Below are 27620 nucleotides of genomic sequence, written 5' to 3'. Positions count from 1 at the left end.
AGCTGACCACCAGGCAAGCAGCCAGGTGCTCGGCCATGGACAAACTCAATGAAGCCTCTCCTGTCTCTTCTAGAGTAGCTTCTGAGGCTTCTTAGCCACTGGGCTTTTATTCTCCCATGGGGCCTGGGGCAGGAGGTGAGTTTGAAACCAGCTTGGTCTGTACAGTGAATTCTAGGTCAACCTAGGCTACATAGTGAGACTTTGTATGACAAAAAAAACCTGTCATTGCCCTTCAGTTCTGATCGCCAGAATCATAACCAGGCTCCCCAAACCTCATCTCATCCCTCTGGAATGGTGGTACTGTGACAAGAGCTCTAAACCCCACCCCTGCCCAAAATAACCCTGGGCCAGTGCCAGCAGGCACTTGGCCTCCCGACTGAGGAACAAAACCTGACTTCAAGTCAGGTTTGGAATTTAGAACTTTGAACCCTGTTGTTGTCATGTGGCCATTTTAAAAGTTACCTTCTAACTGCCCCTCCCTCTTTGAACTGCCCGCATCTGGGAGACTGTGGCCCACCCTAGGGAGGGAAGAGGCAACTCAGTCAGTCAACTTGTAGTGTTGTAGCCCCTGGTGGCTGAAGACTTGGTGCTCTGAGCAGCTCAGGGTTTTGGAAAGGCTTAAAAGGTGATCCGAGGGACTCGGTGGCAAGCGCAGAGATGTCAAGTGTTCTTGTCCAGAAGGCCATCTGCCAGTTTAATACCTGTCCTAGAAGCAGGGTGTCACTGTGCATGAGGAACGCAAAGCCTGTGGAATTGTCAGATAGCCCGTTATGCATGACTTCCCCTAGGAGGCATGGGGATGGTTTCATCTGAGCAATTTTTGAAGTAGATTCTGTACAAAATGTTCTATTTACCCCCAGGTGCCTTGCCAGAGGCTTTACTGCTGAGCCCCTTGTCAGCCGGTCACTGTCCACAGAAAATGTACTCATCGGCCTCCTCTGTGTGCTGCTGAGTCAGGTAGGCCCACCTCCTCCTCTAAGATGCACCCCTCAAGTGCTGCCGGGAGGTGGGGTGGGGGGAGTAGCAGGCTCTCCAGAAGGCCACCGGTTATACTTACAGCTGCTTTTGCTAATGACGCGTGACTCTTGTGCTGGGCATTTGCCATTTGAGACAGAAGAGGGTGAAGCCTCAGGGGCCCCGGAACCCACTGGATAAAAGGTGGCGGGGTGGAGTTCACAGCGAAGCTTTGCCTTTGTTCACTTTTTCTATGAATTAGAGAGCCAGGGCCAGCACAGTGGCTCTGCGGGCCAAGTCACCCGAGTTCCCACCTGGGGACCCACACAGTGCAAGGAGTGAAACTCAAAGTGAGCAAGGGAGTGAGGCCTGACGCCTGTGGCCTGCCTTTCGGCCCTCACTCTGAGATGGCTGTTGGCAAGACTTGACACAGAAGAACCCTCTCTTGCTCTGTGCTGCTGTCACCGTCACAGCAGCTGAGGTGACAGGAAGGAAGGGCTTTTACTGAGCTGTTCAGCATGGTGCCTGGCTGAGCGCGTGGGTGCTTCATCCAGGGTATCTGGCTGTCCACGAGGGCGCGCTTAGCTCCATGTGCATCTTTGGTTGGTCTGGCAGCGGCTGAGCCAGAGTCAGCTGTCGACTTCCCAAACCGAGTCTGTTGAAATGGTGGAGTAGAGGCGGGTGTTCTGTGGGCTTTGTGTTATTTACTTTGAATTGTTTCTTCCTCCCTCCCCCTCCTTCCTTCCTTCCTTTTTTATTTCCCTCCCTTTCTTTTGAGACACTGTTTCTCTGTGTAGCCCTGGCTGGCCCTAGAGCTCACTCTGTAGCCCAGGCTGGCCTCCAATCGTAGTGATCATAGAGATTTACTGGCCTCTATTTTATTTTGTTGGTTTTTCAGCACAGGGTTTCTCTGTGTAGCCCTGGCTGTCCTGGAACTCAGAGATCCGCTGCCTCTTCCTCCAGTGCTGGGATTTAAGGCATGACTTTTTTTTTTTTTTTTTTTTTTTTTTTTTTTGGTTCTTTTTTTTCGGAGCTGGGGACTGAACCCAGGGCCTTGCGCTTCCTAGGCAAGCGCTCTACCACTGAGCCAAATCCCCAACCCAGCAAGCAGCCAGTGTTCTTAACTGCTGAGTCATTTCTCCAGCCCCTTTAACTCCTGATGATCCTCCTGCTTCCCAAGTGCTGGATTACACAGACCTGGCGTCTCCTTTTAAAATAACCAGATTCCCAGAATTTTGCAAACATGTGCTAGAATGTCCTGTGTTCCCTTCCCAGCCTGCCCAGTGTAGCACATGTGCCAAGTGACCAGATCATAGCCTGGGTGGTCACAGTGCAACCCCTCCTTCAGGAAAGCATTGGTTTTTCCCAGATGATTTCCCTTTTTCTCTCCTTTTTTTCTTTAAATTTATTTATTTTATGTATATAAGTACCTGTAGCTGTCTTCAGACACACTAGAAGAGGGCATCTGATCCCATTACAGATGGTTGTGAGCCACTGTGGTTGCTAGGAATTGAACTCAAGACCTCTGGAAGAGCAGTCCGTGTTCTTGACCCCTGAGCCATCTCTCTAGCCCTGGCTCTTTCCTTTTCTGATTTAAAGACAAAGAAACAAAGGACTGGAGGTTGAGAGAGGGGACAGTATTTGGGATGAAAATAATTTAGGAAAAAGAATAAACAGAAGAGCATCACATCTGTCAGATGTGGAGGGACTTCGCTACTCTGCACTAGTACTTGTAGAATATCCCAGTTTGCTTTTCTCATGAGTGTCACTTAAACTGAAGCAGCAAAGTTTTTTCTATCCTTTGACATCTGTCACCCAGATCCCCTGCTGGTGACACTTTGGTGACCTCTTTCACCCTGCTTCCTGGACAAGTAGTCTGTCAGTGCTCAGCCACTTCAGTCATTGTCCACAGAGGTTCCTGAAGGCAGTGCACTTTGGTGTGTGACCTATAGTTATGATTCTCCTGAGACTGTGGCTCAGGACCCTCAGACTCCCTGATCAGAGAAGGCAGCATGGAGAGTCAGCTATACCTCTGCCTGTCCACTTGGTGGAGTTGACCTCTTTCTAAAACACCTGAGTCCCACCTCCCCCCAGATCTGGAAAAGTGGTTTGGAGTTCCTGAGGGATGGGCAGGACTCCAATGTCTCTCCACCAGCGAGTCTAAGCCTCACACCTAGCATGGTCCAGTACATTGTCTGCTGAGCCGAGTCCAGCTCTGACACCCTTTACCCTTGTGGACCCTCAGACCAAGCCAACCATGCCATGCCAGGAACCTCTTATCCCATCCCCTGTGGTCTCATCAACACGGGCTGCTGTTAACTTAGGATTGCTCTGTTCCTTACAGGGGAGGCTGGCCAGAATGGGGGACGCCAGAGACATCTGCCCTCACCTGGACTCCATAGGGGAGGTGACCAAAGAGGACTTGCTGCTTAAATCTAAGGTAGAGGAACAGTCCTCAGGATCTAGCGCCCAGCCTAGGGCTGTCTTGTGCTCGGGGACCTTTATGAGGCAGGGCAGTATGGCCCTGCCCCCAGCTCTGCAGAGCCTTCTCTATGTAATGGCCCTGCTGGCATCTGCTCTGAAGCTTTCTTCCAGACACTGGGTCCTGCTACCATTAATCAGTTTAGATAAAACCCCCTGAGGGCCACTAATGGCTCCATCCATTTCCCCTGGCTGGGTACACAGCCTTCCTAAGGCATCGAAGAGTGCACAGAGGTGGTTCTTGTTTTTTTTCCTGCACTCTGGGCAAGTGCAGTACTGCCTAGCCACACCCAGCCTTCCATGTGTACAGATGTAGACCCTGCGTTGCTTGGGGCATCTGCAGGGGAAGATGAGCTTCCTCCCTAAGTCACACATAGCCACTGTTGCCTTCTGATTGCTGAGTTGAAATTCTGTAAAAAGTCCAAGGACTGAGGGTGTAACTCCATGCTGGAGGGAAAGCAAGGCCCTAGGCTGTCAGCTCTTGGGAAGCAGAGACAGGTAGATCTTTAGGAGTTCCAGGTCAGCCTGATCTACAGAGCGAGTTTCAGGCCAGCCCCGGCTACATAGTGAGTCCCTGTCTCAAAATAAAACAAAGGAAGTGAGCAGACTAGAAAGTTTTTCTTCAAATGAGCAGGAAGTAAGGGATCTGAGTGTGAGGATCAGCTGGGTCTGTCTTCAGCCTCTCTCTGGATACCCAGAGATTTCCAGAATAAGGCTAGTGTGTTTAATAAGCCTCTGAGGGAAGGTGGGGATCAATGGGAGTGGTCTGCTTGCTAGTCCCTTTAAGGTTTAGCTGGGGTGATCTGAAATACCTTTACAGACATGCTATTTAAAAAACCCACTCAGATGCAGTACAGAAAAGGCCTCTGAAGCCAAGGCCTTTGGGGTTAGTAAGTCGCAGCTGACAGGAGAGGATGCCCTGTGCTTCCCTCCCTAGGCTACTTACACCTTTCTCTCCTACCACTCTCCCACAGGGGACCTGCCAGTCCTGTGGTGTTGCTGGACCTAACCTATGGGCTTGCCTCCAGGTAAAGGAGCCTCACATTCCAGGGGTGGGCCCAATCTGAACTCTGGCCCCAATACCTATCCCCAGTGGCTATTACTTCAAGTTCAGGCTCCAGACATAGTCCCTAGAATGACTATTTTGGCAGCCATGAAGAGAGACAAGAGAAAACATCAAACTGGAGGACTCTGGGCCAGGTGGTTCTGTCTTCATGAACTCTGCTTGTGTCTGCCCGCTACACCCATGTGGAGTCTTGGCTGGGGCCTGGCCTTCCTCACAGCAGCAGTGGCCCTCAGACCTCACTTTCCTGTGTGTAAACTAGGGGTAGTCACACTGTCCACAGGCCCTCCAGTGGGAAGAGGATAGAATGAGCAGACAGGTGCCTGTACTAGGCTCATGCAGTATCTCCTCAGCACCTAGGGGATTCCTTAGTGCCCTGGTTGTGGCTCATCAGAGTGGAGGACACAGGTGTGCTGGCATGTGGCTTTACGTTTTGAGACAAGCTTGGTCTGCATAGCGAGTTCCACAGGATAACCAGGGCTACATGGAAAGAACAAGAGAGAGGTAGGAGGGAGGGAGGGAGGGAGGAAGGAAGAAAAAAAAGAGAGTCAAGATTGGTGTATCAAAAAAAATAAAAAAAAAAAAAAAAAATTGGTGTATCAAGGGGTTGGGGATTTAGGTGGTAGAGGGGTTGCCTAGGAAGCGCAAGGCCCTGGGTTCAGGGGAAAAAACTCCGAAAAGAAAAAAAAAACCAAAAAAAAAAAAAAAAAGATTGGTGTATCAAGATGTGCTTGCTGCTTTTCTCTAGAGCACAGAATTTCAAGTATTTTTTACTTTTCTCTGTATTATAAGTAGTATTATGTTTTTCTATAAATATGTGATATATTTTCAGACGAGCCCCTGACTCGTGCACACATTAGATTCCTTGGTCTGTCGTGGTATATTTTATAATCATACTAAAAAATGCTATTCAAGGGCTGAAGAGATGGCTCAGGGGTTAAGAGTACTGACTGCTCTTCCAGAGGTCCTGAGTTCAATTCCCAGCAACCACATGGTGGCTCACAACCATCTGTAACAGATCCTGGTGTATCTCAAGACAGCTACAATGTACTCATATACATTAAATAAATAAAATATTTTTAAAAATGCTTTTTAAAAATTTCTTTTTAAAAGACCATGTGTGGTGGTACATACCTTTAATCCTTCTACTCAAGAGGCAAAGGCAAGAATATTTCTGTGAGTTGAAGGCCAGCTTGGTATATTCTAGGACAGTCAGGGCTGCACAGAGAGACCCTGTTTTTTAAAGATTTATTTATTTATTATATATAAGTACACTGTAGCTGTCTTCAGATACACCAGAAGAGGGCATCGGATCTCTTTACAGATGGTTGTGAGCCACCATGTGGTTGCTGGGAATTGAACTCATGACCTCTGGAAGAGCAGTCAGGCGCTCTTAACCGCTGAGCCATCTCTCCAGCCCGAGACCCTGTTTTTTAAAACAAAACAAAAAATTATTAATAAATAAAAATTTAAATCATCATCATCATCATCATCATCATCATCATCATCGACGGTTTCTCCTGGAACTGTCCTGGAACTTATTTTGTAGACCAAACTGACATCAAACCCACAGATCTGTCTCTGCCTCCCAAGTGCTAGAATTAAAGGCATGTGATATCACACCATGACAAAAAACCATGTATGTATTTATTTATTTATTTACTTACTTATTTTTAATTTAGAGTCAGGATCTTTCTACATGGCCCTGAAGTCCTGGAACTCACTGTGTAAATCAGGCTGCCCTTGAACTCACAGAAATCAACCTGCCTCCTGAGTTGTTAGGATTAAAGGCTAGGGCCACTACCCTCAGAGGAAAAAATCTGCAAAAATAAAAAAACTCCAGGAAGCTGGGTGGGATGATGCATACCTGTAATCATAGTTTGTGAGAGGCAGAAGCAGGAGGATTATCACAGGTTCCCAGTCAGCCTGATCTACACGGCCACCCTGGGTTACCTGGCATACCTTGTCTTAAAAAATAAGTCAAGCAGAAACCCAGCAACAGAGCCAGAAAGATGATGTTAGGAGGTGACAGCACCAAGTCAGTCTTTGCACAGGTTACAAGGCCCAGTTGTGCCCTGGCCTGTCACTCAGGATGAACATCATAGAGTTCCAGGTACCCAGGAGACAGTCAGAAGTGCTCACAGGAACTTGCTACTATTTCATGGCAACCCTTGGTCCTCCAGAGGGTAGGACCTGAAACAGGAATGTAGGAGCCTGAAACAGGAATGCTATGCTGTGACCATGGTCACAACCAAAGATTATCCTCCTGGACTGTCTCTCCATGACACCAGGCACTCACAGAGAAGGGGGAGCATGGTGGCCACTGTCTTCCAAACTGGCATAAGGTCCATGATGGACACCCTGAGCCTGCCTTTGGGAGGAGGGCAGATCTGGGAGAGACACATGAGGCCAACGGCTGGCTCAGAGGTGAGCAGGCCCTGTCTTGAGACATTGGGTTGTGTTGGGCTCCAGTCGCCGCTGCCGCCCCCGCCCCCGCCCCGTGTTTTCAATACCTACTGCCCATTCAGTGTCTCTTGCACAGCCCAGGAGACTTGTTCCTGGCTCATGGAGTAAAGGAGCAGGTTCTGGCCCCAGCCATCTGGGCAGTGTCTACATCACTCCATGCGGGGTTACATTTTTTTGGTAGCCACCCTCTTTGGTTGCATAGGCCCATGCTATTTTAGGGGTGGGAGACATTCAGTCACACATTGGATATCAGCAAGTCATACTGCCTTGGGCTAGAGTTAGCACTCACTACTGGCACTGTCCCTTTTGTGGGCCCCAGTCCACTCTCACTGCCTCTCTTCCCAGGTCACCTGCCCCTATGTTGGCTGTGGAGAGTCTTTTGCTGACCATAGCAGCATTCATGCACAGGTAGGTGTGGTGGCTGGGAAACCCAGGGCACAGCCCTTACCAGCAGCCTCCTAGCTCCATCTCCCCGCCCTAGGCCTTGGTGACTGGGCCTAGAAGGAAGAGTGGTCTTAGTCACAGTCCCCCAGCACAGTCACTGCAGAGCCACCAAGAGGAAAGCAGGCACAACCCCCACACTAGCCCTGGCTGTGTGGATGGCCGCCCTGGTAGAGGATGAACTAACCCTGGCCAGGGCTGGGAGGCGTGGCTTGCTGTGTCAGGACACCTGCTTGGCCAGGTTGCCTTTGACCTTGTTTTGGATCTTACCGTCCAGGTGAAAAGGCACAACCTGACTGTGAACCTGACCACGTTACGGGTGTGGTGCTACGCCTGTGAGCGGGAAGTCTTTCTGGAGCAGCGCCTGGCAGTCCACCTGCCCAGCTCCTCAGCCAGGCTCTCAGAGCAGGTACACAGCGCAGAGCTCAGGCTGCTTGTTGGCAAGTGTCCAGACGGGTCGTATGACCCGAGCCAAGGAGTCGAAGGTCACAGGTAGTCCCTGTCAGTCCCACATCTGAAGTCTATCCTGAGGAATCTGAGAGGAGTGGCTGCAGCATGCTCCTTTGTGGAAACCACTGGGAGAGCACAGGCCCTGCATCAGCAGAGTGCTGGGCACCCTTCTGGATGGTTGTCTCAGCCCTTGATAGCGGCCAGCACATCCATTGTCAGGCTGGGCAAGCAACCCTGGGAGACCAGGCTGCCATGTGTGTGGACAGACACAAGTGGTGTATCGGTGTGTGGGTGGGTGGAAGAGGTTTGGATGTGCAAGTGGGGGTGTGTGTGTTGCTCTGATGTCTGCCGGCTGAGACAACTTGTCGTAGCTCTTTAGTGAAAGCATTTATTGTATGCAGTGACTAGGAGATATTTGTAAAGTCTTTTATTTCTAATTTTTAAAAAGAGGGGAGAAAAGATTGAATTTTTCTTCTGTGTAAGCACGAATGTTTGTGCACCCTGAAGTTCTCCAGGCCGTAACGTTGTATGCCTTCCACTGTTGTGTGTCAGGTGGTTAGAGTGGACAGATGTGTGCAGTAGTTGGTAGTGGCTCGCTCAGGAAACTGGGATTGCCTGGCTTTCCTTTGTTCCTCTCCTGCCACCCAAGCCTTCTAAAGGAAGCAGCAGCTCCTGCAAAGGAAAGTCAAGTCCCAGAGCGCCCAGGGCAAGGCGCTCATCCCCTGCTGCCTGATGGGCTTCATGTTGTTGGGCTCACTCTGTGCACTCTCCTCGGGTCCCCCTCTTCACCCGTTTCCTCTCTCTGGGTCTTTAACGCAGGACTCCCCACCACCCTGCCACCCTCTGAAAGCTGTCCCCATTGCCGTGGCTGACGAGGGAGAGTCTGAGTCTGAGGACGATGACCTGAAGCCTCGAGGTAACGGAGCTCTTGGGTCAGGCTGGGCGTGCAGAGCACCAGGATCTTGTCTGCTCTCCAGCTGCCTTGGCACAGTGGGCAGGCGGCAGGCACATAGACTGTGCTGTCCCTAGAGTGAGGTCATCCCTCTCTCAGCTATGGCACGCTGGTCAGAGGCCTTGTGCGTGTGACCTCCTCGTCTGTGTTGTGTGGAGCCTGAGCAGGGCCGAGTAGCCAAGGGGCCATTTATTTGGCACACACAGCCCTGCTTAGGTGTTCTGAGTAGCAGCCCTGCTGACTTCTTGGGAGGTCCTTGTGTTGTGACCTAGTAGGGATGGGGGTATAGAGAGCTCAGTGGAGGAGACTTAGGAAGTCCCTCTCCTGGACAGGATTCTCAGCCCTTCTCCTCCATGTTGCTTTTAGGCCTCACAGGCATGAAGAACCTGGGGAACTCCTGTTACATGAATGCTGCCCTGCAGGCCTTGTCCAATTGGTAGGTTGTCATCTCCTGAGGGATGGGCAGGAGCTGTCCCTGGCAAAACTTAGCAGCAGCCTCCCTCCTGGGTGGTGCACATTGGCCACAGACATTCTATAAGGCACACCTCAAACCCAAAGGCATGCGTGCCGGGTGACTGCCGCTCACGTCAGCACTCAGATGGAGGAGGAGGCATGATAGGCAGGGGGTAGCTCACTGGTGGGGAGTTTGCAGAGCATGCGCAGTGCCCTGGGTTTCACCCGCAGCACCATGTACATGTGACCTATCTGCAAGAAGGTAAATTCAGTGTAGCCCAGTCACGTGGGGGAATGGAGGCCAATAGTTCCTGAAGTGAGTGGTGCAGAATCAGGCTGGTAGAAAGAGCGTGCCAGGTGGGGTGTAGGCCTGTTCAGTGGGGGCCTCTACACAGTTGTGATTGAGAGTGTGTGTGTTGTTTCATACGTGTACACACACACACACACACACACACACACACACACACACAACTGACACAGCATCGGTAAAGTGTACCCAGCAGTCCTCCCTTCTTCCTATGTAAGCTGTATGTTAGCACACAGGACACACAGGAAGGAGGGAAAAGGGAAGATATGAATACCTAGAAACATCTGGAAGGACAGCCCCCAAAGGTTCACAACGGCTGTCTGATGGCAATATGGTCAGTTGGTGTGTGTGTGTGTGTGTGTGTGTGTGTGTGTGTGTGTGTGTGTGAGAATATGTGGTTTCTTGCAGTGTGATAACTTCTAAAAATATGCAGAGTTGGGGGGAGTTGAGGAGGTGACCTCCTGCCTGACAAGTCCTGCAGTGTGGGCACTGTAGGGAGCAGGGCAGCTCCACCCTGTTCATTCACAGGGTCCCAGCCTATGGCAGAAGCTTCCGTCTGACTCAGGAGAGAGGGATTTTTGTTTCCTATAGCTGGCAAGGCCTTCCTGTTTCTCAGTTCTGGAAGCCCACTCCAGCAGTTTCTTACCTGGCCCTTCTCTCTCTGTAGGTAGCCATGCATTCATGAGGTCTTTTCCTCCGTGCACGTGTCTGGTGTTACCCTGTGTGTCCAAAATTCCTCTGTAACAACACCAGCCTGGGCCCTGTCCCAGCATTCCATAGTCATCTGATACCTACTTAAGGGTCCTGTCTCTTAGAACTTTAGTGTGAATTTGGGGGACTTTGATGTAGATGAGCTTCTAATAATTTGCAGGGAGTTCTGGGTGAGGTGGCCCCATCTTCCATGGCTGTTTCCACCTTCTTTTGCTCACTTTGCTCCTTAAAAAAAAGATATCCTACTTATTTACTTTAGTGTATATGTGCGGTATGGGTGGAGTCAGGGACAACCTTAAGAGCTGGCTGTTTCCTTCCACCATTCAGGCCCAGGGATCAAACTTGAGTCATCAGGCTCAGTGGCAGGCACCTTTCCTTACTGAGCCATCTCTAGCTTCTCGTAAATAACACCATGTTCCTCCCATTTCTTTTCCGTCCTGGCTCTCCACCCCCAACCTAGCCCCCCACTCACCCAGTTCTTCCTGGAGTGTGGTGGCCTGGTGCGAACAGACAAGAAGCCAGCCTTGTGCAAAAGTTACCAGAAGTTGATCTCTGAGGTCTGGCACAAGAAACGGTGAGTGTCTGAATCTGACCTGGGTTAGATGTGGTGGGCAAGACCGCCTGTCCTCTCCGTGGAGCACTTCCTCTGGGTTCCTCCCCAGCGAAGCTGTACTGCATGTCTAGTTGTACCTACTTCCTTTTGTGAGGGGAGACAGAGAACCATTACCAGCTGCAGAGCCTCTGACAGCAGAGCCAGGGTCTGAGCTGACACAAGCCTGGGCGGCAGCTGTTCTGACGGATGTCTCTCCTGAGGCCTGGAGACCATCTTGCCAGTGTCGGGTCTCAGCTGAGGCTGTAGTTGGGGGTGGGTACTTGTACAGGGGTGTTGGGTGCCTGCCAAGCCAGGGTTGTGGCAGAGTAAAGTGAATTTAAAGATGAGGATTGGGTTGGGGATTTAGCTCAGTGGTAAGGCCCTGGGTTCGGTCCCCAGCTCCGAAAAAAAGAAAAAAAAAAATAAAGATGAGGATTGTGGCTGGGTCTCCTCTGGGCCAATGGAAGGTAAAGCAATTGCTTACACACACTCCTTACTTCCCTCTCTGTTTTTGCTTCAGTCCTGACCTGGCTATTTTAGCCTTTCCCTGAAGGCTCCTTCACTTTCTGACCTCCCTCGCTGGGCCTGCCTGCTTTCTGAGTCCCTGACTCGGGACCAGCTCTCCCCTCTTCCTCCCGCCCCTCCTCCCAGCAACAGCAAAGGTCTACAGTACTCCTGCCCTGTCCCTTTTCTCTCAGACTGTAACAAAACGGACCTCAGGCTCCCATAAGCAAGCAAACCAAAAGAGCAGATGTAAAAACAAGAAAGAGTGGAGGTGGGGGTGCGTGACCAGGAGCCACAGACACGCACTAGGTTGGCAGTGGGCTAAGGGACTGATGCTGTGCTGTTCCCTGGGTCCCTGCGTGCATCTTAGCCTGCTCTTCTAGGGAGGGACACTGCTATGGTCCAGTGCAGCACTTGTGGAGGGGACATCTTGGTGATAGTATTTCATTGTACTTTTGTGAAGTTTTAGGTTTTCAGCAATAAATACATATTGTTCCTAATGAGGAACATTTTACAGTGAGATTAAATAAGCACACTGCCCCCTGGGACCTCTGTTCGCTCAGGCAGCACTGGTGTCTTGCTTCTGGATGTGGATGCTAGGGACTTGTCTCCTGCCTAGTGGGGCCAGTGGAGTGGTGGGAACAGCCTCTGTGGGGTCTGGGCTGCCTGCCCTCTTGCCTTTCTAAACGGTGAAGCGTAAGGCTGGCCACCTAGATAGCAGGTTTGCTCTCCCCACAGGCCAAGCTATGTGGTCCCCACCAGCCTGTCCCATGGGATCAAGTTGGTCAACCCGATGTTCCGAGGCTATGCCCAGCAGGTAAGCTGCTTGAGACACTGGCCCAACCTGAGCAGACCTCACAGCGGCAGAGAGGTCAGACATCTGGTCAGAGCCCGTTTTACTCATGGGGATTGGAGGTATTCCAGTAACCTACTGGTCTTTAGCACCACTTTACAGACAAGGAAACTGAGGCTTAAAGGACCACAGCACCCATGCCAGCCACATAGCCAGTAAGCAGTGGAGAGAGCTTCAGGCACCCTCAGCATTCCTGCCCCCAGCTCATGGCAGCTTCCAAGGAGGTTTTTCTTATTAATTTATAAGTTACTTATTTGTGTGTGAGTGTGTGCAGTGTGTATGTGTGTGTGTGTTGTGTGTGAGTGAGTGTGTGTGTGAGTGAGTGTGCGTGTGTGTGTGTGTGAGTGTGTGTGTGTGTGTGTGTGTAAGCTGATGTTGGATGTACTTCCTTAGTCACTCCCCACCTTATTTTTCTGGGACAAGATCGCTTAGCAACTGGGAACACACGATTAGGCTAGACATACTGACCAGGACCCTCTTGCCTCTGCCTCCCTGCTCTGGGATTGTAGGCATGCTGCACTATGCCCCGCTTTCTTGTAGGCATGGCGGTCAGAGCTGGGCCCTCAGGTTACACTGCAAACACTTTACCTACAGCACCATCCTTTCCTTTCTTCAGTCAGGAGGAGATTTGTTTGTTTTGTTGCTGCACGATCTTTGTTGGTTGGTTTGGTGTTTCCAGACGGGGTTTCTCTGTGTTAGGCCATCCTAGAACTCACTCTGTAGACCAGGCTGGCCTCAAACTCAGAGATCCTCCTGCCTCTGCCTCCCTAGTGCTGGGATTAAAGGCGTGTGTCACCACTAGTGGGAACTTTTTTAAAAACAGGGCCTTACTATATAAATCTGGTTTTCTTGGAACTCACTATATAGAGCAGGCTGGTCCTAGTTAGAAAATCATGCACTAGGCATGGTGGCACACACCTTTGGTCCCAGCACTCGGGGGGTAGAGGCAGGTGGGGCTCTGGAGTCTGGGGCCAGCCACTGAGTTTCCTAGAAGCCACAAAAGTAAAGACATTATGAAACCAAGCACGTGTCACTTAAGTTCCTCAACTCATGCAGAGCCCACAGGGCCTGCTGTGGGTAGGGACTCACGGGCAAATCTGTAGTAAGGACTGGACCTGTTGGGGTCCCCTCTTCTGCTTATATGTTGGCCCCTCAGACGCAGGGGAGGCACTGGGACTGCCTTCTCTTTCATCTGCCGCCCAATCCAGTCTGGGGGCCCCTGAGAAAGTCAGAGCTGCCTCTACTTCTGTTCTGTGAAGTGGTAACCCCATTGACCTGGGCTGGTTGTTTACCAGAAGGGACAGTGTCACTGGTGAGCAAGGCTCAGAGACACTATTTATCTAGGTCACACAGCACATGGTGGTAGGGAGCGGGGTTTGGGGGTTAAGTTGAGCTTAGCCCTTACCTCGAAGTAGCCCTTATTCCGGACAGAGCTGTCTTCAGGCAGGGTGGACACCATCTGGTGGTGCTGCTTGGCTGTTGGTGACATCCATCTGGATTCCAGCAGAGACTGCTTCTCTTGGTCCTTACACTTTGCTGTGGACATTAGACATTCCGAGTCTAAAGCCAGGCACAGCTCTAGGCCTCTCTTGGTGGCCATAGGCTTCCGTGTGCTTCCACGTGCTTGAGAACTCTTGTAAAAGGAGTGGGAGATAACTGAGAGGATTTGTCTCCACTCAGTCCTGACCTCTCCCGGGGACTTCCATCCAAGGTGAAACCTCAGGGTGGCTGCCTAGGAGTCCACTTCTCTCATGTGCTCCAGGGAGGCTTGGAGCCCATGTCTGCCAGTGCCCTGAGCCCTTGAGGTCAGCTGCCATCACCACCTCAGTAGGATGGCAGGCCACCTCCTAGCTTCCTGCAGGACTGAATTAGGTACTGGGTCCTCAAAATGACACCATATTTGTAGGAGGAGCCACTTAGTCCATGTCCTACCCATTGAGTCAGGAGAGTGGGACTCTGCATCCAGGGCCTCTCCTGCCACTGTGTCACACACAGGGTGTGGCATGTGAGCAGGCAGGAAGATGCAACAGTAGAGGGATCAGCGTGGCTGCCTGTGTTGGGTGGCATTGTCAGTGCAGTCCTCTTGACAGGTCTGGCTTTCAGTGTCCTGCACTTTCATCCTTCTGGGGTCCCTGCTGCCCTGCTGACCCCTGCTTAAGGAAGAAGGATACCTCAGTGGCTAGATGTGGCTGCTTATCTCTCTTCCAACACTGTAGAATCAGAGTTGGAATTGGTCTTGTGGTTTACACCCAGGTCCCCTGGCTGCGTGACCTGGGAGGAGTCCTGTAGTATCTCTGAACCGAGATTGGGAGGGAACCAGAACTATGGTGGAGACTGCCTCAGGGGACTAAGCTGCTTGTCTGCACTGTGTCTGCCAGGACCTTGTGGGTAGAAGCAGCAGTGCCCATGGCGGCTCTTTATCCCTGGAGAGCCCCCATGACATGATCCTGGTTGCAGGACACCCAGGAGTTCCTACGCTGCCTGATGGACCAGCTTCACGAGGAGCTCAAGGAGCCTATGGTAGCTGCTGTGGCAGCTCTCACTGATGCTCGGGACTCAGATTCCAGTGACACAGATGAGAGGCGTGATGGCGACCGGAGCCCGTCAGAGGACGAGTTTCTGTCCTGTGACTCGAGCAGTGACAGGGGTGAGGGTGATGGGCAGGGCCGTGGTGGAGGCAGCTCAAAGGCTGAGATGGAGCTGCTGATCTCAGACGAGGCGGGCCGAGCCATCTCTGAGAAAGAGCGAATGAAGGACCGCAAGTTCTCCTGGGGTCAGCAGCGCACCAACTCGGAGCAAGTGGATGAGGACGCTGATGTGGACACAGCCATGGCCTCCCTTGACGAACAATCTAGAGAGGCCCAGCCACCGTCACCAAGGCCCACCAGCCCCTGCCAGACCCCAGGTATCAGTCAGCCATGTCACTGGTTGGGCCACTGGGAAGAGACAGACTGTAAGCCCTGTGTCTGTTGCCTGCCTAGCACTAACATGCACTAGCTAGAGGGTGGGCGGCTTAGCCCCTGAACCTTCCTCACAGGCTGGGGACAGCCTCCGTGCTTGGTTAACTAGGCTTTCAGAGCCACAGCCCTGCAGTCTTGAGCCTCGGTTGGGAATGGATTGATAATACCCCAGTGTGTATGAGGGGGTCGGGATGGACATAGAGGAAGATGGCGTGGGAAGGCAGGTGTTATCCCTGGGAGGATATGCTGGCATGCTCTCTTGCTCTGGCCTCAGAGCTGGCATGGAGGGCACTAGCTTGGCTGCCCTGGCCCAGAACTTCCCCTTGCTGTCCCCAGAGCCAGACAATGAAGCCCACATTCGCAGCTCCTCTCGCCCCTGCAGCCCCGTCCACCACCACGAGGGCCATACCAAGCTTTCCAGCAGCCCTCCTCGTGCAAGCCCCGTGAGGATGGGGCCATCGTACGTGCTCAAGAAAGGTTCGGGGGCAGTCATGAACTCTTCTGGGGATAACATAGTGACCAGTTTGGGGCACTTCAACCTTGGTCCAGGCTGTGTGCTGCTCACTTGAGCCCTTAAACCCTTGTGATAGCTTTGGGGTGTGAGAGGGAACCCCATTTTATAAACAGTAGTGCTAAAGTGCCAAGGGGCGAAGTGTGTAAACAGTGAGGGCTCCACACTGTGGCTGAGGAAGCCACTGTCTGTGCCTGCGCCTGCCAGGCAGGGAAGCTGGCCTAGTCCTGTGCTGTGTTCCCAGCCCAGGTGCCGAGTACTGGTGGCCGGAGGCGGAAGGAGCAGAGCTACCGCAGTGTCATCTCAGATGTCTTCAATGGCTCTGTCCTCAGCCTGGTGCAGTGTCTTACCTGTGACCGGGTAGGTACCTAGGGGAGGCTGGCATCCCTTACCACCTGGGCAGGGTGGACTCTCCTGTGCCATTCCCTCCCCCAGGAGCAGGCTGTCTGCTTCATCTGTCTGAGCAGCAGACACTGGCAGGAGTGGGCAGCAGGCTGATCTTCACCATATAGGTGTCTACCACAGTGGAGACATTCCAGGACCTGTCATTGCCCATCCCTGGCAAGGAAGACCTAGCCAAACTTCACTCTGCCATCTACCAGAATGTACCAGCCAAGCCGGGTGCCTGTGGGGACAGCTATTCCTCCCAGGGCTGGCTGGCCTTCATCGTGGAGTACATCCGACGGTATGCCCATCCTGCTAGCTGGGGCTTCCAGTCTGGTCTGGCTTTCCTGGGTCTACCAGCAATTCAGGGACAAGCATTCATGGGGTCATGGATCAGGGGAGCTGGAGGCCAGAAGATAAAGAGGAGTTTGCTGGGTTCAGGGTCTTGGTCACTTTGGAATAGCCGGGACTAGACACTCCTTGAAGGTGGAGGACAAGTGACAACCTAGAGAGTGACCAAGCAGCAGGTAGAAATGAGGCACCTGCCAAGCTCTGGTCTGAAGAATCACCAGATACTTCCTTAATCCCTGAGGCACTGGCTTAGGGAAAGAGCACCTAAACCCCTCCCCCCCAGCCGATGTACACAAGATGTCCAGCCCCAGGCTGTGTCAAGCCGCCAGTCAGGTCGAAACTGACCTCAGCATGCCCCATACCCAAGGACGACAGCACCTGTCATCTCTTTCCTGTCTATCTAGGTTTGTGGTATCCTGTACCCCCAGCTGGTTTTGGGGACCTGTTGTCACACTGGAAGACTGCCTGGCTGCTTTCTTTGCTGCTGATGAGCTGAAGGGTGAGTGGCCTGGCTGTAAGGAGAGGACTGACTGTAGAGCCTGTAGGGGCTGTGCCCCAGCTAGCCTGCCGCCCACGCTTAATGCACCCAGGGCCACTTGGCCTTATGGAACTGACCCTGTTCGATTCCACTGATAGCTACTGGAGGTGCATGCCTACAGCCCCAGAGCTTCAGAGGTAGAGACAAAAGATTGGGCTTGAGGGTCATTCTGGGCGGTATAGTGAGCTCAAGACCTCACTGCCTGAGGCGAGGCCTGGGCTACATGAGAAACAAAACAAAGGAGATACATAAATGTTCACCTGCTATCTATCTACTAGGGCATGCTGGGAACCTCCCAAACTGCTGATCTGTCCTTATTTCCCATCAGGTCAGTGGGCAGAAGGGACGTTTCACTTTAGCTCTGTGCTTCCTTGATTGATTGTTTGGTTTTCGGTTTTGTTTTGAGACAGTCTCATGCAGCCCAAGCTGGCCTCATATTCATTGTGTAGGCCACATTGACCTTAAACTCTAGCCTCCACTTCCTCTAGCTGAGGTTGTTGGTGTGCACCTCCATGGCCAGCTTGGATGCTTATGTAGGTTAAAGCTATTTCTCTGTGTACTTGGTGTGTGCAGACCGCTATCCTAGGATGGAGTTTGAGGACAACCTGGGGGTTGACTGTCCTTCTAGTGTGTGGGTCTTGGGCTCAAACTCAGGTTGTCAGGCTTGGTGGCCAGTGCTTTACCTGCTGATCCAGGTATCAGCCTCCTGATTTTTACTTTACTTTTTTCTCCACTTGTAAAACTACACCATATTTTATAGTTTACAAGTGTTGTGTACATTAACATCACTATGCCGCTGCTGCCACCTCCATTCACAATATTTTCATCTTGCAATATAAAACTATATCCATCAAACAGCTCCTGCCCCCTTCTCCAGTCCCTGATAGCCAGCGTCCACTTTGATGTGTGCTCCCCCCACATCCCACACACATAGCATTTTTTGTGGTGCAGGAGATTGACTGCAGAGCCTTGTGGTTGCGGGCCTGTGTTCTAGCACAGAGCCACACCCCAGCTGGTGTACTTTCTGAGTGTGAGACTGACTGACGGAGCCTAGTGCCCTCAGAGTTCCCTCGATGGCAGCCTGGCTCAGTTTTCTTTCTATTTTTAATCTGTCTTCTGGATAAGATATGGACAAGAATTTCCATTTTTATCTGTCTTGTGGACAGACCATACCCTCTGTGACTCCATCAGAGTGGACGTGGTCCGCCCCTACATCAGCTGCCGTGAGTGCCACTGCCGTGGCCATCTGCCAGCACTGAGGGTGTCCTCGTCTGCATGTGCTTAGCAGTAGGCTTACTAGATCCATGGAACTCCGGCTCCCCCAGGGTCTTGCCAGCTCATTGCAGAAAAGTTGCAAGCTTCCTGGGCCTGAGGCGTCACCAACTGTGTATTTGGTCTGCATCCTCTGATAAGTGATGCTGAGCATCTTAAACATGTTTGCATGGGGCGGGTGGACGTGGGGCTGTTCAGCTTCCAGCATCCACTGGGCAGCTCGCAACCATCCGTGACTCCAGTTCCAGGGGACCCAGTGCCCTCTTCGGATCTGCCCAAGCACTGCATATGTGGTGCACAAATAGACATGGTGCAATACCGTACACGGAAAATAAAATACATAACCTAAAAGGAACCTGTTCGTCAGTGGGAGTGGGCGATCACTCAGTGGGCAATGTGTTGGCTGAGCCCAAATCCCCAGCAGCCCGGTGAAAGCCAGCTATGGTGGTATGTGTCTAACTCCAGTGCTCAGGGTGGCCAGGGCCTTACTGGCCAGCCAGTCTATATGAACTCCGGGGGTTTGGTCAGAGACCGTCTCCAAGCATAATAGAGGAGGATGAGCTAAGGTGACCTCTGGCCTCTGTACATGCGCACACAGGTGACTTCTCAAATGTGTACTCATAACTTGAGTGCGCACACATGGATCTCCCTCTTTGGAGACATCTCTTCTAGTCTTTCGTGGTGAGGTTTAGGAGTTCTTTATATTAGCCCCTGTCGGGTACAGATTTGAAGAGGTTGGAGTGTGTCTCTGTTGGAAGAGAGGTTGCCTGGTTGCCCCAGGCCCTGGGCTGAGCTCCCAGCACTGCACAAGCGTGGTAGTGGGCCCCTGTGGTCCAGCACTCTGGCGACAGAGAGGACGGTCTGGAGCTCTCACTTGTTCTAGCTGTGTGTGGGAGGACTCGAGACCCTTTCCGGGAGCACCGAGACACGGTTTGTGACCGCTCTTCTCTGCGTGCATGGTTTTTCTTTTTGTATTTAGCTTTACTGTTTTAATTGTGTGTGTGTGTGTGTGTGTGTGTGTGTGTGTGTGTGTGTGTGTGCATGTGCAAAGGCCAGAGGTCTCCTGAGGTATTTTTTGTTGAATGTTTTATCTGAATGTATGTGGTGCCTACGCAGTGCCTACAGAGTTTAGAGAAAGAAAGACATGGGATCACATGGGACTGGAGCTGAGGGTTATTTCAAACTCCTGATTTTCCTCCACCTCTTTAATGATGAGAATATGGGTGGGAGCCATTACACCTGGAATTTTATAGCACCTACACTTACTTAGATTTTTGATCTATTTTTTAAAATAGTTTTATTGCTGTATGTGTGTTCACAAGCCACTTTGCACACCTGGAGGCCAGAGGACAGCTTGAGGGGGTTGGTTTGTTTCGTAAACAGTGTGAGACCATTCCCGGCCTCCCTTGCTCCTGTGTCCCCTTCTGTTTTGCCTCTGCCTTTTCGTCTGTTTTTAGCCCTGCCCATAGGGGAGTTTCAGTGCTTTTAGGGTCAAGTATTCTGGGGTTTTTGTTGTCGCTGTTGTTTGGTTGGTGTTTTTCTTTCTGGTTCTATCTGGAATCTTGTCACTTCCTACCAGTTTTCTTTCACCTTGAATGTAATTCACTTTTGCCCTTTTCGTCCCCATCTCCCCTGCTGACCTCTGGTCCTTTGCTCCCCTGTGCAGGTGACAATATGTACAGCTGTGAGCGCTGTAAGAAGTAAGTTGTACTGGGGGAGGGGGGGTGCCCCCAGCTTCCCTTTCCCACAGACCTCTTGCTTGCACTTGCCCCTGGGGTTCCCCAGACAGCTGTGCTGGCCCCTAAGGTGACTCCGGTTGTGAGGAGACTGACCGAGGCTCATGCCCTCCTCCCCAGGCTTCGGAATGGCGTGAAGTACTGTAAAGTCCTCTGTCTGCCTGAGGTGAGTGAGGCCGCTAGCCTTGTTGGACTGGGGTCCATGTGGGTCGGGGTGTAAGTGGCCTGTGGAGCCAGCTGGACAGACCTTGCTGTCTTAGTTCGGGTCTTATTGCTGTGAACAGACACCATGACTGATGTAAGTTTTATAAAGGACAACATTTAATTGGGGCTGGCTTACAGGTTCAGAGGTTCAGTCCATTATCATCGAGGTGAGCATGGCAGCATCCAGGCAGGCATGGTGCAGGAGGAGCTGAGTTCTACATCTTCACCTGAAGGAAGTCAGAAACAGACTGCACATTCTCAGGCAGCTAGGAGGGGGGTCTCCAAGTCGATAATGACACACTTCCTCCAACAAGGTCACGCCATCTGACAGTGCCATTCCCTGGGCCAAACATATGCAAACCATCACGCCTGTCCTGCATAAGCACAGGCTGTGAGACTCACCTGAGTACTTTGGCTAAGAGACCCCAGGAACAGCTGACAGAGGGATCTGTCATGACAGGTGTCCCCTAAACTTGAGTTCATTCTTTTCTTGGGGACTTGCTGACATCCCCAAGTGAGCAGTGCAGGCGCGGTTGGTACAGTGTCCTGTAGTTGGAACGGAGACAAGGCCCAGGTTACAGGGTGGATGGTGTGCTGGAGAGGCTCTTCAGAGTCCCCAAGCTAGTGTCAGAATCCTTGAGAAATAAGCATGGCAGGCTGGGCAGAGGTGGCTCCCTGCAGGGACCAGCCACGCCATAGGTTACCAGTCCCTTTGGCAGCCACACCATAGATAGGCACCAGTCCTTATAAGAGAAGGTGGGGCTGTTAGTTCCCACATGATAGATTCCATGCAGATCCGGCTGTGCAGGAGCTTATCCGTGAGCTTCCCTGTCATCTCCCCTAGATGCCCAGCGTGACTGGCACCTGCCCTCTCCCCTCAGATTCTATGTGTCCACCTGAAGCGCTTCCGGCATGAGGTGATGTACTCCTTCAAAGTCAGCAGCCATGTCTCTTTCCCCCTCGAGGGACTTGACCTACGCCCTTTTCTAGCCAAGGAGTGCACATCCCAGGTCACCACCTATGACCTCCTCTCTGTCATTTGTCACCACGGCACAGCAGGCAGTGAGTATGCCCTCACCAGACCCCTCTTGTAGTGCCTTCTCCCTGTGGCCTCCATAATCCTTCCTTGTCTCTCAGGTGGGCACTACATTGCCTACTGTCAGAACGTGATCAATGGGCAGTGGTATGAGTTTGATGACCAGTACGTCACCGAGGTCCATGAGACCGTGGTACAGAATGTGGAGGCCTACGTGCTCTTCTACAGGTAAGACTGGGGGCCCTGCTACCTGTGTCTCGCATGGCTGCAGTCTCTCAGCTAGTTTTCCTGAGCTTTTCTCTGGTGTCCCAGCATGTTAAGGGCTGGCTCTGCATGCACCCTGCTCATGGCATAGCTTGGTGTCCATGCACAAGCTGGCCCCAGCTACTGGCTCATACCACACCCTCCCTCCAGGAAGAGCAGTGAGGAGGCCATGCGTGAGCGGCAGCAGGTGGTGTCCCTGGCTGCCATGCAGGAACCCAGCCTGCTCCGCTTCTACGTGTCCCGAGAATGGCTCAACAAGTTCAACACCTTTGCAGAGCCAGGGCCCATCACCAACCACACCTTCCTGTGCCCCCATGGAGGTGAGCAGTCTGCCCCTGGGAGAGGTGTGTGTGGGGAGGCCCCAAGCCCCAGCTCTCCCCTGTGCTTCCCTCACAGGTATCCCACCCAATAAATACCACTACATTGATGACCTGGTGGTCATTCTGCCGCAGAGCGTCTGGGAGCACCTGTACAGCAGGTAAGTGCCGGGAGCTGGCGGCGTGGCCTCTGGGCAGAGACCTTCTCCGAGGCCCAGTGAAGGAGACACAGGGGTTGGTTAGGATCAGTCAGCAGTGGGCTCTGCCGTGGGAAGCCCTTTGAGTACTGCCTACCTTCAGGCTGGGGTTGGTGGTAGCTCCTACCAGGAGCCTCTGACCCGCACCCAGCATCCGGTGTGGGCCCCAACTGATCTAGCCTGGGGACTTCCAGAGTCGAGTGCAGCGACACCAAGAGTAGGCAGTCTCTCATGGTAGCCCAGTCCAGACCCAGGTTCCTCTTGGGAAGAGGACCCCTCCTGCCAGCTGCCCATGGGTGGTGAGAAACAGTCCCTTGACCTGTAAGGCCTCAAGGCTGGCCGCCTCACCGCCTATCTGTAGCCTCACTGCCCTGCACTCAGGCCACGAGGCCCCTGCTACTCCCTGGGATGAAGCAGAGCTCCTGACACCTTTTTTTTTTTTTTTTTTTTTTTTTTTTTTTTTTTGGAGCTGGGGACTGAACCCAGGGCCTTGTGCTTGCTAGGCAAGCGCTCTACCACTGAGCTAAATCCCTAACCCTCCTGGCACCTTTTAAGAGAAGCAGACACTGGGGACCTTTGCCAGCTTCGTGCTTAAGAGATTGATAGAGTATGGTGACGGCTGAGGGCACAGAGGGGCTCCTCCCTGCTGACGCTGCATCTCTCTCCCTTCCTGAGCAGGTTTGGGGGCGGCCCTGCTGTGAACCATCTGTATGTGTGCTCCATCTGCCAGGTGGAGATTGAGGCCCTGGCCAAGCGCAGGAGGGTGGAGATTGACACTTTCATCAAGGTACACGTAGGGGACAGGGACTTGGGGACCATGTGCAGTCAGGCTAGGAGTGGGAGTGCTCTGCACAGTAATGGAGGGTAGGGGCCGAAGGGCCCTCTGCTAGCAGAGGCATTGACCGTAGTGAAGTGCAGTGTGCTTTACTTGTACCTTGGTTCAGCCGTTCAAGCTGAGTGTCACAGGAGCACTGCTGTCCCTGGAGAGCACTCCCAGCTGAGGATTGCTAGGCTCTACACCATCATGTGGAAGGTGCCTTAGAGTCGTGGAAAGTGTGAGGAGATCACTACCTGGGGAGTGGAGCACTGGCCGTCAGGAAAGAGGCTGCTGGGGCAGGGCTTGCTGTGGGTGGGGCCGTGCCCATCCTCAGACATAGGACGGGTCCTCAAGCATTTAAAATAGTGGGTAGAGGTACCTAAGGTCCCCTTGTGGCTATGACAGGTGTGGCTGTAGGTGTGGCTTAGCACCTGTGATGCCCTGGCATCGTGCCCAGCTCCAGCACTGGAGCCGTGGGTTGGTGAACCATGTGAGCAGATGTGCTGTCCGGTCAGTGGAGGGAATAGCATCTGCCCTGAGAAAGTGCTACAGGGGTTCTCCACCATGACCCGGTTGGTCAGTGGGGAAGTTGGCCTCTTTCTGTAAGATTTATTTCATGTCTGAATGTTTTGTCTGTATATCTATGTGTGTGTACCATGTGTGTGCCTGGTGCTCTCTGAGGTCAGAGGAAAGTGTCGTAATTGGAGTTAAGGATGGTTGTGAGCTATCATATGGATGCTGGGAATTGAACCCAGGTCCCCTGCAAGAGCAGCGAGTGCCCTTAACCACTGAGCCATCTTTCCAGCCTTACGAATTTTCTCTTTTCTTGAATGTGTCAAGGAGTCACTGATTTTCTGTCTGGGGCATCCAGTGTTTCTGAGGAGGGGCCTGGGGTGGGATTTTGGGAAGTCATGAGGAACAGGAGACAGATTGACTGTCCCCTGCCTGCCTTACCCCACAGCTGAACAAGGCATTCCAAGCTGAGGAGTCTCCCGGGGTCATCTACTGCATCAGCATGCACTGGTTCCGAGAGTGGGAGGCTTTCGTCAAGGGGAAGGACAGCGGTGAGTAGGCGCAGCCCGTCTGGGGTAGGACCTGCCTGGCGAGTCTTCAGTGCTCTGTTCCAGGGATGCAGAGAGCTTGGATCCCCCAGGCTGGCTCCACTGTTCTCCCCCCACTGTGGTGGAGCACCGTTCCTACCCTGCATCCCTGTCTACTCCTGCTGACCCCTGGGCAGCTGCCCTCCCCTCCTACAAGGGGGGAACCTTGGGGTATGATTACCTCCTTGACGGATAGCTCTAGACCTTCAGGAGGGCAGGAGGACGGGTTTTTGAACCCTTGCATTTGCAATAAGTGACCTACCAGGATTCTCCAAAGTCACCAGGACAGAGTAGCAGACCTGGACTGGGCACCCCATAGCCAGGTTCTTGGGACCTTGGCATCTACCACTGATGCCCATCACCAAAACACTGCTCTGAAACGAACTCATGTGCCCTAGGTGTCCCTTTTTCTGGGTCCAGAGTCCTGGGAGGTTGGGTAGAATCAAGAGGAAGGCTTTGGTGCACCAAGTAGCCTCTGTTAGCCATGGCTCTGACCTGAGGCCAGGCTGGCCCCTGTGGGCCCTGAGTAATAAGCCTTGGGGAAGGATAGAACTGCCTATAACAACATGCCGTCCATTCCAGAGCCTCCAGGGCCCATCGACAACAGCAGGATTGCACAGGTCAAAGGCAGTGGTCATATCCAGCTAAAGCAGGGTGAGTCTCCCAGGACCCACTAGCCCAGCTGCCCTTTTTACCTTCAGACCAGTCACCACGTTACCACGAGAGTTCCTGTCCTTCCAGAAATCCCCACTGTTTGTCTCAAAGTCTTTTATCCAAGTCCAGGCCCAGAGGCCATGTAGGGGATTTCAAGTACTTGGCCTCTGGCAGGTCCTCCAGGTCCTGGACCACATCCTGCCTCTTCTATCCCCGACTCGCCTAGTTGACCCTTAGTCCTCTGGCTCTGGGAAACAGGAGACAGCAGCCAGAGACATGTCCTCTTGGGCTCTTAGCGGAACAACGTTTCTTTGTGCAGCAGCTTTTTGGTCGGGCCTGTGTCTACTCTCCATGCCCGCTGGGGCACCATCCCCATCCTCTTCCCGGGGTTCCCTATCTAGAAGGTGTTTCCCCTGAGGGCTGGTACACAGTGTGGCCTCTGTGTAAGTGTGCCTCTCCTATCCCACAGGGGCTGACTACGGGCAGATTTCTGAGGAGACCTGGACCTATCTGAACAGTCTGTATGGGGGTGGCCCTGAGATTGCCATCCGGCAGAGTGTGGCCCAGCTCCCAGACCCAGAAAGCTTGCATGGAGAGCAGAAGATTGAGGCTGAAACCCGGGCTCTGTGACTTGGGCCACGCTGAGTTGGTGTGGCTGGCCCTACTCCCTCTCCAGACAGCCCTGCATCCCTCTGAAGGCTGTGTTCTGCTGAGTGCCCACTGTCCCTGAAGGCTGGTATCCGACATTCCCCAGAGGGTGTGTCTGCCCTGCAGCTGAGCTGCTGCGTGCCTGGTACCGGGGCTGAGAGCGGCTGGTCCGCCTGAGAGATGCTATGCTGGGAAATATATCCGCTCAGACTTGAGGACTCCGACTGTCATCGCTGTGTCCCCCAAACTTGCCCTCTTGTTAACTTGGGCCCAGCTTTTGTCCCAGGAGCCCCGTGCTGTCCCTTAGCCAATGCTGACCCCTGGGACGGGGGGCTAGGAGCGGCTGCCACCTTTTGGGTATCATCTGCTGTATACTTGGCCCAACACTTTAGGGACTTAGGGAGGTAGATGTCTGTGCACAGGGGCAGAATGGATGTGGGGCTCTGTGTAGGTCAGCAGCCCCTCATATCACAGTGGAGGCCCCGGCTGCCCATGTTTGTTCTGTTGACTACTCTTGTACTTGGAACAGAGAAAGGGCAAGTTTTGCTTTAGAGGGCAGAGGCCCTGCCCCCTCGTCCTGCTGAGTCCACTGGCAGACTGGCTGTCGTTTGCCCTGGGAAGTGGCTCCTAGGCCCCTCAGGGAGGGAAACAGATACCTCATGCACTGGTTCACTGATGCTTATTCAGCCTTCCGTGTGCTCTAGAGTGAGCCTGATCCCCTGCCCGCACCCAGCCTTGGCGTCTAGAGCTGACTCTGAGGGGATGTGAGCTGTGGCCACTCGCACAGGCATGTGTCTGGAGTGTCCTGCTAGGCTGCTGGAGAGGTGCTGGGACCTGCTGAGCCTAGAGAGTCTGCCCTGTGTTTGGAGTCCTGAAGAAGCCTGAACAGAGCTTCCAGGACAAGCTGTTCAAAGCTAAGACTGGGGTGGTGAGGGTGGATCCTGGGACCAAGAGGGCTGCAGTGGCCACCAGTCTCTTCAGAAGTGGAAGTGGACACTAGCCCAAAGACCTGGGCATTTAGTGTCCTATTGAGGTGGGTGCCATGTGGATCCTTAGTCGGCTGCTGCTGGGACATGCCCTGTTGGCTGCCATCTTTTGAAGTCTCTGTTGTGGAGCCCTTAGCTCATTGCACTACTGTGGCACAGTCTGGGTTGTGTTCAGAATGTCACAATAAATACGTGTTCCTCTCCTGCCCCTAGCTTGTACTGTGACACCGTGGCGTCTGCCTTCACTGGTGATAAACACAGCCAGAGGTCCTGTGGAAGCTTCTGGGAGGAGCTGGAACACTTGAAATACCAACTGTGTCTTTCCTGGAACCCACCAACCCAGGGGGCCCAGCAGGGATGTATTGGTGGCCAGCACGTCCCACGTCCCACGTCCCACGTGCTGGCTGCTCAACTCCAGTCCCGTTTATGTTTGCTCCTTGGGGAGAAGGATTAGAGAGTATGTATTACTTTAAAAGCATTGAGTTAGGGGCTTGGGGTGTAGCTCAGTGGTCAAGCATATCATGGGACTCAGGTTCAATCAGTCCTGTGTGGGAGAGCACACTGTGGTCATTGACAGCTCATCATACTGAAGGGTTTGGGAGCGCAGAAGAGAAACCAAGGTTAAAACCTTTCCAAAGCCAGAAATAATGGCGTACAACTCTAGCCCAGCATTTGGAAGGCAGAGGGAGGAGGGTCAAGAGTTCAAGATCATCAGCTGCGTAGGGAGTTGGAGGCTACAGGACTCTCAAAAGTCCACCAAACTAAAACCACCTGTAGGACTGGGACTGAGCCTCAGTTGACAGAGTCTATCTGATATGCATGAAACCTCAGGTTCAATCCCTGACACTTAGTCAGGGCTGCTGGAAGGAACCTGCTTGAAACAGAAGCTGCAGGGTGAGGCAGGAGGCCATCCTTGGCCACCTGATAAGAGGAGCCAGGGATGTATTGGTGGCCAGCACGTCCCACGTCCCACGTCCCACGTGCTGGCTGCTCAACTCCAGTCCCGTTTATGTTTGCTCCTTGGGGAGAAGGATTAGAGAGTATGTATTACTTTAAAAGCATTGAGTTAGGCCCCCATGTCCCGCCTCTGTTTACATGTTACATGTTACTACATGTGGGTGGCTTCTTAAGGTGAAATTCTGTCTGGAGTCATTTCAGTGGCTTGGCAATGGTGAGCAAGCTAAAAATAGACCCTGACCGGCCTCAACATGCATCTGTAGTTTTTCTTGAAATAAACACCCAGCTCTTAAGAGGCTCCATTGAACCTCTGTCTACGTACTAGTCAGGGGCTGGTTACCCAAGCTGAGCAGCAGAGGAAGCTCCTGGTGGCTCGGGAGGTGGGAAGCCCTAGAAGCTTCTTTGAGGAAGAGCCTGGGAAAGACGGAGGAGCCCCTCTGTGGAAGCAAGTGACCATCCCT

General features: G+C 52.7%; 1 protein-coding gene across 2 annotated transcripts; it reads left to right on the top strand.

Annotated features, from left to right (window-relative positions):
• Positions 1-26515, top strand: Usp20 (ubiquitin specific peptidase 20). Of its 2 annotated transcripts, XM_032902827.1 has the most exons (24): positions 1-957; positions 3299-3394; positions 4410-4463; positions 7310-7372; positions 7683-7814; positions 8675-8771; positions 9174-9243; positions 10739-10852; positions 12113-12191; positions 14685-15132; positions 15524-15664; positions 15943-16058; positions 16211-16383; positions 16838-16932; positions 19910-19943; positions 20100-20145; positions 21065-21245; positions 21321-21447; positions 21634-21803; positions 21880-21961; positions 22676-22784; positions 23776-23878; positions 24497-24568; positions 25038-26515. In XM_032902827.1, the coding sequence occupies exons 2-24, from the start codon at positions 3314-3316 to the stop codon at positions 25196-25198; spliced, it is 2748 nt and encodes a 915-aa protein (XP_032758718.1). In that variant the 5' UTR covers positions 1-957; positions 3299-3313; the 3' UTR covers positions 25199-26515. The 2 variants fall into 2 exon arrangements, with proteins under 2 accessions (XP_032758718.1, XP_032758719.1); XM_032902828.1 differs by lacking the exon at positions 3299-3394 and having other exon boundaries at positions 7-957.
• The last annotated feature ends 1105 nt before the right edge of the window (positions 26516-27620 follow it).

The sequence above is a fragment of the Rattus rattus genome, chromosome 5 (assembly GCF_011064425.1).
Source record: "Rattus rattus isolate New Zealand chromosome 5, Rrattus_CSIRO_v1, whole genome shotgun sequence".
Classification (NCBI taxonomy): Eukaryota; Metazoa; Chordata; class Mammalia; order Rodentia; family Muridae; genus Rattus; species Rattus rattus.
This window is presented reverse-complemented; position numbering and strand designations above follow the sequence as displayed.

What these genes read in the sequence shown, in the direction of transcription:
- Usp20 (XM_032902827.1), top strand. Translation starts at nt 3,314, where the DNA reads ATGGGGGACGCCAGAGACATCTGCCCTCACCTGGACTCCATAGGGGAG. An exon ending in ATCGTACGTGCTCAAGAAAG is followed by an intron (nt 15,665 to 15,942) that starts GTTCGGGGGCAG and finishes CTGTGTTCCCAG; the next exon opens with CCCAGGTGCCGAGTACTGGT. An exon ending in AAGTCCTCTGTCTGCCTGAG is followed by an intron (nt 20,146 to 21,064) that starts GTGAGTGAGGCC and finishes CTCTCCCCTCAG; the next exon opens with ATTCTATGTGTCCACCTGAA.